Here is a 15,287-nt window from a genome sequence, read left to right on the forward strand (position 1 = left end):
GGAGTCAGATGCTAGAATCAGAGCGCTTCACCCAGGGTTCCCAGGTGTATCAGACCAAATTATCGTACCAAACTTCTTCAAATTATCGTATTTTGATTAGAATTATCGTACATTTTTTCATATCATAATATAACTGTATTTCATCTACAGCAATATATCTTTATATCTATTAATGTAAGGCTAAATAGAAAAATTGTGATGCCATTTCTATTATTGCTAATAATGACAAAACGAAATAGAACAAAAAGATATCTTTTCTGTAGGCTGTACAAAGTAGCCTATTTAGTACTTCAGTGATTGTTATTGTCATTCTATATCACCAATGTAAAGTTTAAAAAAGAAAAAATCACAACTAACATGGGTATTGCTTTAAGAAAATTGCCAATTGTTCTTAAACATCACATTACAACCCCATTAAAAAAAAAAAAAAAAAAACATGCAGCAAAATCATATAATTGTTTACTTTCAATTCTTCACTGATAGCCATTACTAATCATCAGTATTACATCAATGAAAATGAAATGGAAAAATGCGACAAAAAGATCACTGTTAATAATCATCAGTATTATCATCAATGAAAACGAAACTAAAAGATCAGTACTATGCTGTTTATGAAGGACTCGCTAATTGTTCTTTATCATCACACTGTAATAACAATAAAAACGAAAAATATGTATACAGGAAAAAAAAATGACTTCACTGCCTCATTCATCATCCTTATCATCACCATCAAAGGAGAGAGAGAGAGGTACATATTTGTCTGTTACCTTTCTATATCTTCTTTTTTTGCCTTCTGCTCCTTTTAAGCTTTACTTATTTTCAGGTGGCGAATGATCTTTGGGTGCCTTATAGCCTTGAATCTTCTAAATTCCGTACATTTCCAGTAATTATCTTACATATATCGCGAATTATCGTATATCGTTCGCTCGTTATCGTTTATCGTTCAGAGGGTCAAATTATCATACTTGTACGATAATTATCGTACGCCCGGGAACCCTGGAGCCTTCACCTTTCCACCCTAGAAGAAAACTCGGGAGGAGTATATTGCATAACACAATTGTCACATATACAAAATTACAGGGTTACGTAACAAACATCAACTTAAAAACAAACATAAAGTGCTTTAATCGTAACCCAACATACAAAAAAAAAAAAAAGGGGGATTTCGTCCAGTAGGCAAGCATAAATTACTGGTATGTGCCCTTACAATAAGAAAATAATATATACATAGTCTCCACAGGAAGAGGTTTGACAACACTGTAATTATACGTCATCTAATTATATAGATGGACAAAATATGCAAAAAAGTGGTTTATTACTTTGAATATCAATGTACTAATTTATACCAACTCATTGCTATAGTTAACATAATAAAACTACTTCTGTGGAGCAAATAATCATATAACGTATTTCCATAGAAACTGAGAAATTTTATTCAAAACAAGTACTCATAAAAAACTAAGAAATTTTATTCAAGGGGAATAAATGGCAATTTTTGACACTACTACTACCGTCACATAATTTTAATCTTGCTTGTAAAACCAAGAATCTTACTTGGGCAACATATATACACGGTTTCTCCCTTTAAGGGTTGTACAGTCTACTTATGTAGGACCCTTCCTCATTCCAAAGCTAGGGTTTTCTTTTTTTGAAGGACTTATCTCTAAGTGCTTACACTTACCGTTTAGTTACTTCTATTTAACTAAATCTAAATTGTATTTTTCTTATTTTATGTTGAATCTTTCTTACTACTTGGGAACAGTGTATCTTCCTTACATATAAAGATTTCTATTATAATATTCTTAATCGGCGTTCTATGTAGTGCATTTCTGTTCCGTATTCCCCTAATCCCAGCTATTTAATATTAATCCGGCAGTTACAGAAGAGCTGAGAGGGTGGGCTTTGGGGTGGCGTTGTAAAGATTATGCCGCAGTCATAAGTGTATTCTTTGCAAAACCAACAAATCTCGTTTTCCCGTAGACGCTATAGCTAATGTCCCTGACATATTCATTCTTAATAAATTTTCAGCGCGTTTACGAGATTATTTAACGGTTTTTGAACGAACCCTAGGATCTGAGCTTGCTTAAGCACAGGTATGTTATCAAAATCAAATTTCAATACGAAGTCTACTACGGTACCTACGTACATCTGCCTCTTGATGCCATCCTAGGTTAGCTAGGCTAGGTACCTAGCTATTTCAAGCCCGTAAAGAATAGGGTTAAGATAGCTTCGATTTGGTAAAGATAGCCTTAGTTGGTATAGCTGATGAAGAGTAGGGAGACAGAAGTAGGCGTGAGAAATCCTACCGTGAAAACTGATCAAACCCATCCTTTCTTAGAATGCAATGTCCTGACCTAACAAGACCTTACCTGGCTTAGGGCTCCGCACCCTGACTTGGCCGGTGTTGAGGTCTTGGCTCCTTCCACCCCACCTCCCCCGCGCTCAAAAAAAAAAAAAAAAGGAAGAAGAAAGCCAGACATTTCCTAGATCTCATTCTCCGACCTAACCAGACTACCTTAGGTAGGTAGGTAGTATAGGTACCTCCGAAAAATCATTCTAGTATCCCCTCAGAGTACCAGTTAAGTTAGGGGCTTTTGGTACTAAATTGTACCTAGTATTCGTCTAAAGTTGTTGGCAAACTGCTTACTGTGGGTCAGAGTTGGTTAATCTAAACAATAGGCCTAGTTGGGTGTCGGGTATTTCCTTGGAGCTTGGCTATTTCTACAGTACTTTGGTTGCTTGTAATTGAGGAGGGTTGCAGTTGTGCTGTACATACTAGCTAGCTTAGATGGTAAAATGTTTCTTGACATCCTTTTTGCATTGTAGACATGAAAATATAATTTTCTTACATTATTATTGTGTTCTTTGAACATTCTGGTGTTAGTTTTGAAGCAAATGACCTAACCTGACCTGAACTACCTATAGTAGAGTCCACATAGCTTTGCAGCTAAGCCCCACCCACTGCACGCCAGTGATTGAAGGAGGAATGATGTAACACTTTTTATTATAAGATTTATTGAATTATGTGCAAACCTTTTTAGTTAGTATCCACTACATATCATTTGTATGCACATAACTAATTTTGTGTCAAGCTATTTCCTATTAAAAGGATGTGTGTACTACATTTTGTGTTGGCATTGTATAAAGATTTTATTGAATTTTTAATTTCAGAGTTCTTCTTACAACCATGAATGACAATGACGGTGGGGATGATAATCTTTTATCACAGGCTTTTGCAGTAAGTAAAGTGCCAGACAATTATGACCCATCAGTACCACCAGCATCAGCAGAAGAGTATCTTCAGCATGTAGTGTAAGTTATATTCAGCTAATTTATAATATGACTTTAAAATCAAGTGCGTATACCTCAAAATTGGAATAATTAAAAGATCTCATTCTCATTTTTGAGTCAGTTTCATGTGAACATTATTCACATATTTCTTAAATGAAATTACAGTCAACCCCTTCATATTCGTGGTTCTGGATTTGTGGCTTCACCTGTTCATGGATTGTTCTGTGGAATGTATATCCACATTATATATTCACAGAAAATTTGCCCATTCACTGAATTTTTCAGAGATGATTATTCACTAATTACTGCATTTTCTTATTATTTCTGTGACTAAACACATTTTTCATGATAAAAACAATTAAATTAGGTAGGTATTAGCATTTTTGGAGGGTGTTTTTGGTGTTTGAATTGTTAAAATAGGCAGTTTATAAGCATCTTTACTGAAATATGTCATACACTTCATTGAAATGTAATTCTTGGGTTAGTTGTATGAGCTGTTGTGTGCATAATGGTCTGAATAGCTAACAGTTTAGACTTTGTTATTTGCAGTCATGTTCATCAGAGTTAATAAATAGATAAGATGCTGTCCATCTATCTACTTTTAACATGATGTGCTACCTTTTGTAGTTATTTCAGTGTATGATTGATAGCAAAGAACATGTTAAGCTAAAGTAGGTAGAAAAAAATCTTGATTTTGTCCATCACCCCCAGAAAATGAATGTTCATAGGACATCAGACGAACATACTTTACAAGCTTGCGAACTTCAAGCCCAAACCTAAAAAGTGCTTGTAATACATCTAAAAAATACCCGTTTTCGTGTACGCTTTTAGGTTTGTGCAAGCCTTAAATATGCTTGAAATAAACCTCAATAAAAGCCTTGAAAGAGCTTCAAAATACCATGGTATAAACCTTTAAAAAGCCCATATAAAACCTTAAATAGGCTTTTAAATGCCTCATAATTACCTATTAACTGCTTTTAACATACTTTGTAAAATCCTGTACAGAACCTTAAATAGGCTTTATCAATGACTCATAATTACCTTTTAATTGCTTTTAACAAACTGTAAGGATATTAAACAACCCTTATAGAGGCCCCAAAAACTTGTTTACAAGGTTTACATGAACCTTGCAATAGCTTTGAATCATAATTTTCAAGGCCATAAAATTAAAGTTCATAATCTTACAATAAATAACTCAGGAGAATGAAAGTTTTAATCTTGCTTATCATTTATTTTGCACTGACATGTTTCAGTGAGGACTAACACTGTACAAGTAAATAGTCAAGTACTGTGGCCTCAAATAACCTACACATGCACTCGATTGATTCTTACCTCAGTAGCACAACCTCATTCCATAAAAAAATCACAGTAAAAAAAAGGTATATTTAAAGTATGTATGTACACATACACACACATGAGACTTGTGCTAATGGACAGCTATTTTTATAAAACACACACACACACATAAAATAGTCTTTACCATACTGAAGATTGCAACCACTTTGAATGATACAAGACAAAAGACGAGAGATTCAAATATATCACATCCCACCAAGCGCATGAACCATTTGTTTTGGTTTTATTTCTATTTTTCTTTTGGTAACAGATATATGCATGTACAAACACTGAAAATATACATAAAATAAACCTTATAAAATATGCTAATATGTAGATACATATACTACAAAAAAAAAAAAAAAATTTGGACACACTTCCATCTCCCTTCCTCTGTGGAATCTGATTTCTTCCTCAATTTTCACTGAAGCGGTAATAGCTGCCAAAAACTGACTGTGATATAGCTTCACCTTTTCAACCAGGTGCCATGACACAATTCAGCCATGCCTCAACCTCCACAAACAATTCAAGTCGCATCGTAGGCTATGTCCCATTTTCTAGGTAGAGATACGGTGTGTCAGCCTTTAGGCTGGTGTCTATCCTGAAAAAGAGTTATATATATGTAGTTTTCCCTTTCTGTCACATTAGGCATTGTATGTGTTACTGTAGCCTACATTGTTTTTTAACTGATTTTGCAAATCTTTAATCCAAGTTAATTGCTCCTTATTAGTACCAACTGATTAACAAAAATTAATATACATGAATATTATCAGTAAAATATAGGGTAGGGCTAAGAAATTTCACAAGATATAATAAATTAACTGTTCTGGTAACTCACTACTCTGTCCATTATACTGTAATATGATAATGAACTTGCAGACCCTGAGAAAAATATAAAGCTATACCTCATTAATTTTATCCTGAACCATGCAAAAGGCAATAGCCCAGGCGAGTTTGTAAGCCGAACAGTGATTTGCTGCTACCGTACATTTATAGGTCTGAATTATTTATTATTTTTTGCATTGGTTTTACAAATACAGTGCTTTATCATATTTCATAAAAATGTAAGGGTAATATTATCATAGCATTGAAACCTACAATGAGTTTAAAAAAAATTATTTGGTACTAGAGCCAACCCCTTTCTTAATATTTACCATGAATATCTGTTCCTCAAACACTAATTGCGTGTAACATCACCCATTACTTTTCTTTCAATGCTAGAGGTCCTCCAGCAATGAAAGGGTAACTCTAGGGAATACTCCACGCCTTATTTTATTTTATTTTTTCCATAAAAATAATAATAAAAAAAAACTTTTGGGTAATTCTTACTATTAGAGTCACATGAGTTATAGAAAAGTAGATGCCTAGAATTAGGGAGAATATTGTATAGAATGCATAGATAAGTCATTAAGGGAGGAAATGTCTAATAATGAAAATAATGATGTTTAAAGTGGAGGTTAGGTTAAGCATTATAGGTTAGGCTAGTACACAAAATTTATTGTCCAAATAATGCTTTACAGATGCAGAGGTTAGGTTAAGCATTATAAGGAAATGTCTAATAATGAAAATAATGATGTTTAAAGTTAAGAATGAGGGATCCACTGACCATTAATGTAAATAAATACAGTCTAACCTAATATTACGTAATCTAACCAACGTAGCCCATGTTATCATTAAATTGTAAATTTATGAAGGTTAGGTTAAATAAGCCAAATACTCAGTTAGACTATAGTTCTAGATAAAGAAATTGAAGAGGATCCCACAATCTTTACCCTTATCCCCTAGGTATTCTCCTTAACTCAGAGTGCTGAAAATTAAAGATTTTGAGATGTCCTGTGGAAATTCACAATTTCAGAATTGTCATTTAAAAAGACTGCTTTTTATGTTAGTTTAGATGTTGTTGTAATAAATTCAAGTAGGGCAGACCCTCCAGCACCTCAAATGTCCACAAAATTAGGTGGAAATGGAAAATTGTCCTCCAGTACCTGAGCTTCCAATTTCTGGCACTCTGTCTTTACTTTAGGTGTTTACTTTTTTACAAGCTTGCACAGCCTTAATAGCCTAGTAAGAATCACTAAGTTACCAACCTTTTTTTTTTTGGTATATCTATGCAAAAAAAAAAAAAAAAATTTGGAAAAAAACCTTGATCAGTAAAATAGGAAGTACTAACCTTTTATTCTATAACCACCCAACATGCTTGGGGCCCCTATGGCAATTGGGGGTTTTGGGTGCACTAGCCTAACCTAACCTCTGCGTCAATCAAGCATTACCTAGATGGGGGTTTGCCCCTACACCCCCCTTTAAAGGTTGGGGGGCTTCTCCCTCACAAGCCTTGACTTAATTACTTAGCCGAGGATGGCTGTAGGACACCATAAATTAGGTAGGTAGGTAATACTAGCCTATAGGTTTACTTAATTTTTGGCCGAGACCTTGTCACCTTGTACAGCCTACATTCTTGCCAATTTTAGTCCAGTCTAAAGGTTTGCTCACATTAAAACCCTTAGAACAAAAGCAACTCTTCCTAGAGTTGTTGGTATTTCAATTCCCCAAAGAAAATGCAGAATTATTCCCTACAGACTAACGGTACTTTTCTCTCATAATGCTATAGGAATAGAGTATACTATAAAATGATAGTGAAAGATAATGGCATAAGCTGCTATCACTTACCTATGGGCCTGGCTTTCTCAAGTCGTCGTAGTGGTATCTATATCAGCTGGCATGCACTTGCATGTAAATTTAATTCAGCCACTTGTCAAACAAATTCAGTTCATGCGGCCCGCCAATTTGTTTACGCTGCTGCTGAGACATCTGGTGGTGGCATTTGCTGACCATTTCCCACACAGTTCAAATTTCTCGATCACGCGTAATTGCTGTATAATTTTGGGCTTATATAAACATATTTTATTACTTTATATGCTGCCGTTTGCTCACGAAATGAGGACGAATGTTTAAAACAATTAATAGAGGAATCTTTTCAAGAAATGGAAAAACCTTTAATTTTCCTCGAAAGGTGAAAATGAGGTTTGTACATGTTTTTGTATATTATAATATTACGATTTTTGTGCATCACTATATTTCTGCATGTGACCGGTCTAAAATCAATGAGAAAACGCATAATTTACTGTATATCGAGTTATATTATCATTGACGAATAGAGAGCCTGAACATGTATGGCCTAAAAACACGATGATTGCGAGGACAACTAATAGAAACATTTAAAATACTGAAATTGTAATAAAGGTAGATAGTTACCTATTTACATTAAATGAAAACTAGCCAAGAAATAATGGATGGAAAATAGAACTGAAGAGATACAACAGATCCCATTGTGGGAACTTCTTTACATACATGATATGTAACACATGGAATAAACTGCCACCAGAAGTTTTAAACAGTAACAATGTGGAAGAGTTTTAAAGAAAGCTAGATAAAGTCATTAGGACACTGTGAATGCACAGTAAAACCTGCTCCTAGAGATAAGTGAGCACATGATGTCTCCTCGGATGGACTAACAAGTCTTTGAGACATTCTAATCCTTGTAACTCCTTGTTACTTCCTTTGGAAATGTTTCCCTTAAAGAAGTCATAACGTGTACATGGTTTTTTTATAGTGTAGTCGCTTATTTCGTCCTGAAGGAGTTACCCCTCCGTGGTGTGCCAGTTCTCTCCATAGTGACCAGACTAATATCAAAGAAATATCTTTTAGCCTGGTTGTAATTATAAACACTGACACATGGACTCGGAGACAAGAGGGCATTTTCTCTCATCTTCAGCAAGGCTGAACCCAGTTTTTCCCACGTCAGAAACTGGAAGAAGTGACTATTGCACATGCACGTTGGCCATCTTGTTCACAACCGGACCAGTTAAAAGACTATGAAACATTGCCTCTTCTAGTTAATGTAGAGTGTGTGTATGTCAAGCCAGTGCTCCTCGCTAAAGACCGTTTCAGTGTTACATTTTTTCATCAAGGATCATGGAAACATCTAAACTTGAAAGTCAAGTGCTTATTTTTAAGCTCCAGTTAAATATTGTTAGTTTAAACTGTGGAACAAATGTTTATATTTTGTATGATAGCCAAAAACCAGTCTTTTTTTTTTTTGCAAGCACATAGTACATTCTTATGGTCTCTTGTTTGCTGTTTGTGAAAAGTGCCAGATTTGAAGAATTTGTCATTCTATTTTAGAAGTTTTAGCTAATGAAATGTTCCACTATTTATTATTAGATAATCCTGTCAGATAATGATGTCTACAGTAGCCTAAGCAGTAGCTTACTTGAGATAATATCCTAACACATATCCTTTTATGTTCCTAGGGAACTGGGTAGTTTTACACCGAGGACCCTAGGATTTTATAAACAGGCTACATATTTTTCCCCCTCTATATAGCCTGTATACCTAATCCTTAAGAGCCTGGCTAAAAAAAACATGTGTAGTACCCCAGACTGGGCCAGTTTAGCAAAAAATCATTGATGGAAAGAGGTTAATTTGCAAATTCACACGGTGGAAGAAAAGAAATTCTAAGAAATTCTCCCTAATTTCCCCAAGCAATTGAAAAATGACTATTTACAATCTCCTGTTGGGCCTCTTTTACAAGAAAATCATAAATTTTACTAAATTACAGGCAATCCCTGGGATGCGACGGGTTCGGCTTACGACATTCCGAGGTTAAGGCGCTTTTCAATTATATTCATCAGAAATTATTTCCAGGGTTACGACGCCTACAACACTCATCTGGCAGAAGAATTGTGATGCCAAAAATCCGAAATAATCAAAATTTGAAGGTTTTTTTAATGCAAAATGCAATAAGAATGCAGTTTACATAGATTTGAATGCACCCAAAGTATTAAAAGTAAGGTTTTCTTAGGATTTTGACGATGTTCCGGCTTACGACGATTTTCGGGTTACAACACGTCTCAAGAACGGAACCCCCATCGTAACCCGGGGACCGCCTGTATATATATATATCTATATATATATATATATGTATATGTATATGTATATGTATATGTATATGTGTGTGTGTGGTGTGTGTGTGTGTATATGTATATGTATATAGTCATATATATATATATATATATATTATTATATATATATATATAATATATATAGATATATATTATATTTATAATTATATATACACACACACATACACACAGTGGTCCCCCCGTATTTGCAGAGGATGCGTACCAGATCCCCCCCGTGAATAGTTAGAACCTGCGAATGTTTGGAACCCCTATAAAAACGCTAAAAACAGCCTATTCTGTTAGTTAAAACTCAAGAAAAACCACTAAATATTTTCATACATGGTTTTTCTAATAGTTTCATCGCAAAAAGTGCATTTTATGATGTAATTAATCAAAAAAACCAGGAATTTGTAGATATTTCTCATAGAAAAATACCGCGAATGCGCGAACTTCCCGCGAATGATGCGGGGAAACGTTCCCGAGAGAAATCCGCGAATACGGGGCCCACTGTATATATATATATATATATATATATATATAATATGTATGTATATACATATATATAATATATATTTTATATATATATATATATATTATATATATATAGATATATATATATATGTATATATATATAATATTATATATATATATATATATATATATATATAATATATATATATATATATATATATATACGGGCGGCCCTTGGTTAGCGGCAGGGGTTCCGTTCCTGGCCACTGACGCCAAGCGATTTTCGATGCTGAGCGATTTTAAAGCCTACGGCCATCGCACACTTTCTTTCGAAACTCTAGACCAGTCAAAGGCGCCGTATTCCCACAACGGCGCAATAAGTAAAATTATATTTATGCATTATGAGAGATCAAATTACAATGGCCTAACTTTATCCATCTTCTAGTTACATAAGTTCAATAACAGCAAAAGAGAATGATGAAAGTATGGTTATAACGTTATACTCGTTGCGTGAACGTGTACAGCCATGAACAACCAAACGAGAAAAGACTTTTTTTTTTTTTTCCTAAGTACAACCAAACTGGATAACATCTGTTTGGCTTGTATTTCAATCATCGTACTACAGTACAACATTACCGTATTTGTTTTAAATGGCATTATGTATAGAATGGAACTGAGATATCTTAATGTAATAACTTTATTCGCTATAGATCAGAGATCAAAATAGATTAAAGATCAATCGGGAAATATACTGTTAAATTTAAACCTAGTTATAACTGAAGCTGAGAAAACTGTTCAAGCTGCTAATGACTATTATCGTACATCAGCAACAAGGATAAAACTGCAGTAAACGTATGCCATCAAACACAACAGTAGATAAAATTGGGACAAAATCATTTTAATCAAAACTACTGTGCTTGAAAGAACACATTTTACTGTTAGTTTCACGCCGATATAAGATATAATCCTTTATATCATCGTAATACGAACTTTACGTTATTCATCTTATATCGGCGTGAAACCAACAGTAAAATGCGTTCTTTCAAGCACAGTAGTTTTGATTAAAATGATTTTATCCCAATTTTATCTACAGTTGTGTTTGATGGCAGACGTTTACTGCAGTTTTATCATTGTTGCCAATGTATGATAATAGTCATTAGCAGCGTGAACAGTTTTCTCAGCTTCAGTTATAACTAGGTTTAAATTTAACAGTATATTTCCCGATTGATCTTTAATCTATATTGATCTTTGATCTATAGCGAATAAAGTTATTACATTAAGATATCTCAGTTCTATTCTATACATAATGCCATTTATAACAACTACGGTAATGTTGTACTGTAGTACGATGATTGAAATACAAGCCAAATGGATGTTATCCAGTTCGGTTGTACTTAGAAAAAAAAAAAGTCTTTTCTCGTTTGGTTGTTCATGGCTGTACACGTTCACGCAACGAGTATAACGTTAAAACCATACTTTCATCATTCTCTTTTGCTGTTATTGAACTTATGTAACTAGAAGATGGATAAAGTTAGGCCATTGTAATTTGATCTCTCATAAGATCGGACTATTGTAAGACTAATGATCGTAACTTGAACACTACAGCTACCTGTACACTGTATAAACTTTATATCTTTACATACTCTAGACACCCAAAGGATTAAAGCTAGGCTTTTTTCACTTTACAGTATTTACAATGCTATAATGTACTGTACAGTAAATTCTATAGTACTATACTGCATAAATATAATTTTACTTATTGCGCCGTTGTGGGATTATGGCGCCTTTGACTGGTCTAGTTTCGAAAGAAGGTGTGCGGTGGCCGTAGGCTTTAAAATCGCTTAGCATCGAAAATCGCTTGGCGTCGGCGGCCAGGAACGGAACCCCTGCCGCTAACTGAGGGCCGCCCGTATTTGGACCATTCAATACCTAACGTAACCATGACTGTACCTATAAATAAAGTGTATTAGTGTACAGGGTACAAGAGATACTGTATGTACATGTATGTACGTATGTAGTAAAATGTGGGACCTTAGCTTTCGAGTGAGGTAATGTCCGAAAGTGACGACAGAGGAGGAGGACAAATGACAGAAAATATGAACACTTAACGTTATGAAACACATTAAAAAATGGCAGAAAACATTAACACTTAACTTTACGAAACACATCAACAAATGGCAGAAAACATAACACTTCTTGATTATCTCCATGTTCGTCTCCATAGAAAGCATCCTCTTCTCTCTGTGAACTTCAGCAACATTCTTGGGACCCATGGCTAATAACGTAAGTAATTAAGTTCACACACAACACGATAAAGCAACTTACAGTACAACGAAAGCGAAATCACTAACATGAATTTACGTTAACAAACTAAATATATGTGAACGAATGCATTCCAGGTGTTTACGATAGGCGAGCGGGATCTTGAGACGGTGACTAGCATCAGGAACCGATGGGAGAGCGGGAGGATGGTGGCGAGCCTACTGAGTTGGGGGCGCGCAAATTTTAAAATTGTTCTTGGCGTTCCAGGCGAATCTTGGACTTTACCCTATATATATATATATATATATATATATATATATATATATATATACATATATACATATATATATATATATATATATATATATATATATATATATATATATATATATGTATATGTGTATATATATATATATATATATATATATATATATATATATATATATATATATATATATATATATATATATATATATATATATATAATATATATATATATATATATATATGTATATATATATATATATATATATATATATATATATATATATATATATATATATATATATATATATATGTGTGTGTGTGTGTGTGTGTGTATATATAAAAATGTATGTGTATATATATATATATATATATATATATATATATATATATATATATATATATATATATATATATATATATATATGAAATTGATCCGTTCCGAGGCGGCTTTCGTATCATGAGTTTTTCGTATCTTGAACCACATTTTACATGTAAAATGCCTAATTCGTTCCAAGCCCTACAAAAATGCCCCAGTAAATTATATTTCCAGGCCTACAACACATGTTCTAGGGTTACGACGCCGATCCGACGGAAGAAATAGAACTCCAAAAAGGCAAAATACTGTCCATACTTGAGTAATATTCAACTCCATGAAATGTTCAACCCCATTTTTACTGCATATATTAGTACTTTAGCATATGTCCCTTAGCAATAAGCCTAGCCTATGTTAACAGTTGCCACTGTAGCCTAGTCTATGATTCTGACATCTAAACCTAAGCAGCTAAAAGCTTAGAATATGCCAATAAAATGTATAAATAATCAGTATGTACTCATTTCAAATAGTTATTAATTAATCATTAACTATAATACAAAAAAAAAACTTTCCAATCGTTTGTTTACATTCAGCTCTTACGAGTACCGAACGATCGCCAAGCAATCACTTTAACTAGCACACAGTAAGCCATAAATTTTCATTAGTATCTCTCTTCAACTAATGAAACTACCAAACAGTATAATAACCATTCATTTCTATTCTTTATTCTATCTTTACCAAATGGAGATACCGAGTTACTGACAGCTATAATGAAACATATACATAATGTTAAAACAGAAGAAGAATTCTAGAAAATACATATTTGTTGGCTTTGATGATAGCAGTCTGATTTATTTTATATTTTATGATATCTAATTCACAATTTTTTTATTAAATGTATTGCATGTACTCATTTCAAATAATTATTAAGTAACCATTAACTATAATAAAGAATCAAACAAAAAAAAAAGCTTCCAAACTTCTGTTTACATCCAGCACTTACGAGTACTGAACGATCGCCAAGCAATCACTTTTTCCTAGCACACAGTAAGCCATAAATTTTCATTATCTCTCTTCAACTACTGAAACTACTAAACAGTATAATAACCATTCATTTCTATTCTAATGTTTTTTTTTATTGAATGTATTGCATGAATAAGTTTTTCAATTTACAGCATCCCTTTACCAATAGAATACATGGAGCACAAGGGGTAGATGCTGACCAATAGGAGAGCAGGATCTTATGGGGTGACTAGCATCAGGAACCAATGGGAGAGTGGGAGGATGGTGGCGAGTTTACTCAGTTGGCGGTGCGCGAGTTTTAAAATTGTTCTCGGTGGTCCGGGCGAATCTCGGGACTTTACAGCAACAACTTTTCGTAACTTGAACTATTTTCGTATGTAGAGCCAAAAAAATCTTCGTATTTGCTCTCATATCTTGAGTTTTTGGTAAGTTGAGCCTTTCCTATATCGGGGTACCACTGTATTAAAATCGCGAATAGTTAAAACCAGCGAATACTGAGAACCCCCTCTAAAATGCTTATAACTGCCTGTCTTGAAAGTTCAAATACCAAATATATATACTTCAAATAACATCCTACTTCAAATGTACTGTAAATTACTATCCTATTACTGTATTAATTTTTTAGGTTATATTACAGTCACCTCTCAATTAATGCAAGGGTTACGTTCCTGGAGAGAGCGGGTTGATTAAAAACGCATTATTTAAATATATTTTTCACATAGGAAATAGCAGTAATAAGAGGGTTATGTTCTTTGACTTGGGGAACCCTGTACTGCATTATTAATATAATACTATGTAGGTTAGACAAAAAAGAAAACCAGAAGAAAATCTTTTGCTTTATTAATAAATAAACCGTCTTTTGCTTTATTAATAAATAAACAGTCTTTTGCTTCACTAATAAATACATAAAGTGCACTGTGCTATGTCTTTGTTTTTGTTGACGGGTGTCGTCTACAGTGCTTGCAACCCTACGCCTCTCGCTCTTCTTCTTCCTCGCTAACTCGTCTTATGATTCTTTTTCCGATTCTTTTTCTTGTTTTTTCCTCCGGTGGTCTAGGGTTTTTCTTGAAAAATTGCTCCAGTTTGGTCTGTGTTGCCTTCTTTCTGTTCTCTAGCATCACAGTTTAGCAATTTGAATCACCCATCACCTTTGGGCTGGGCACAACTGCTCAGTGAGTCTGCCTGATTCCACTAGATGATGGTGATGTGGGGGTGATTTAAAAACAGTGGTGGGGCGCCAATTCACATTAAATCGAAATGTTCTCGTTTTTTAAACATTTTAAAATATTTTCTAGCTCGCATTAAATTGAAAACACATTCATTAAACATGCGTCAATTGAGAGGTGACTGTATTAATATATATA

The 15,287-nt window shown here is 33.8% G+C and overlaps 1 protein-coding gene across 1 annotated transcript in view; it reads left to right on the forward strand.

Moving 5' to 3' along the window:
* The first annotated feature begins 1,935 nt into the window (after positions 1-1,935).
* The window catches only part of LOC135215594 (gem-associated protein 2-like), a 130,886-nt gene continuing 117,534 nt past the window's right edge, over positions 1,936-15,287 (forward strand). The window contains exons 1-2 of the mRNA XM_064250471.1: positions 1,936-2,093; positions 3,172-3,312. Of these exons, the coding sequence (XP_064106541.1) occupies positions 3,188-3,312 (125 nt within the window). The 5' untranslated portion in view covers positions 1,936-2,093; positions 3,172-3,187. The remainder of the gene's footprint in view (positions 2,094-3,171; positions 3,313-15,287) is intronic.

The sequence above is a fragment of the Macrobrachium nipponense genome, chromosome 5 (genome assembly GCF_015104395.2).
Source record: "Macrobrachium nipponense isolate FS-2020 chromosome 5, ASM1510439v2, whole genome shotgun sequence".
Taxonomy (NCBI): Eukaryota; Metazoa; Arthropoda; class Malacostraca; order Decapoda; family Palaemonidae; genus Macrobrachium; species Macrobrachium nipponense.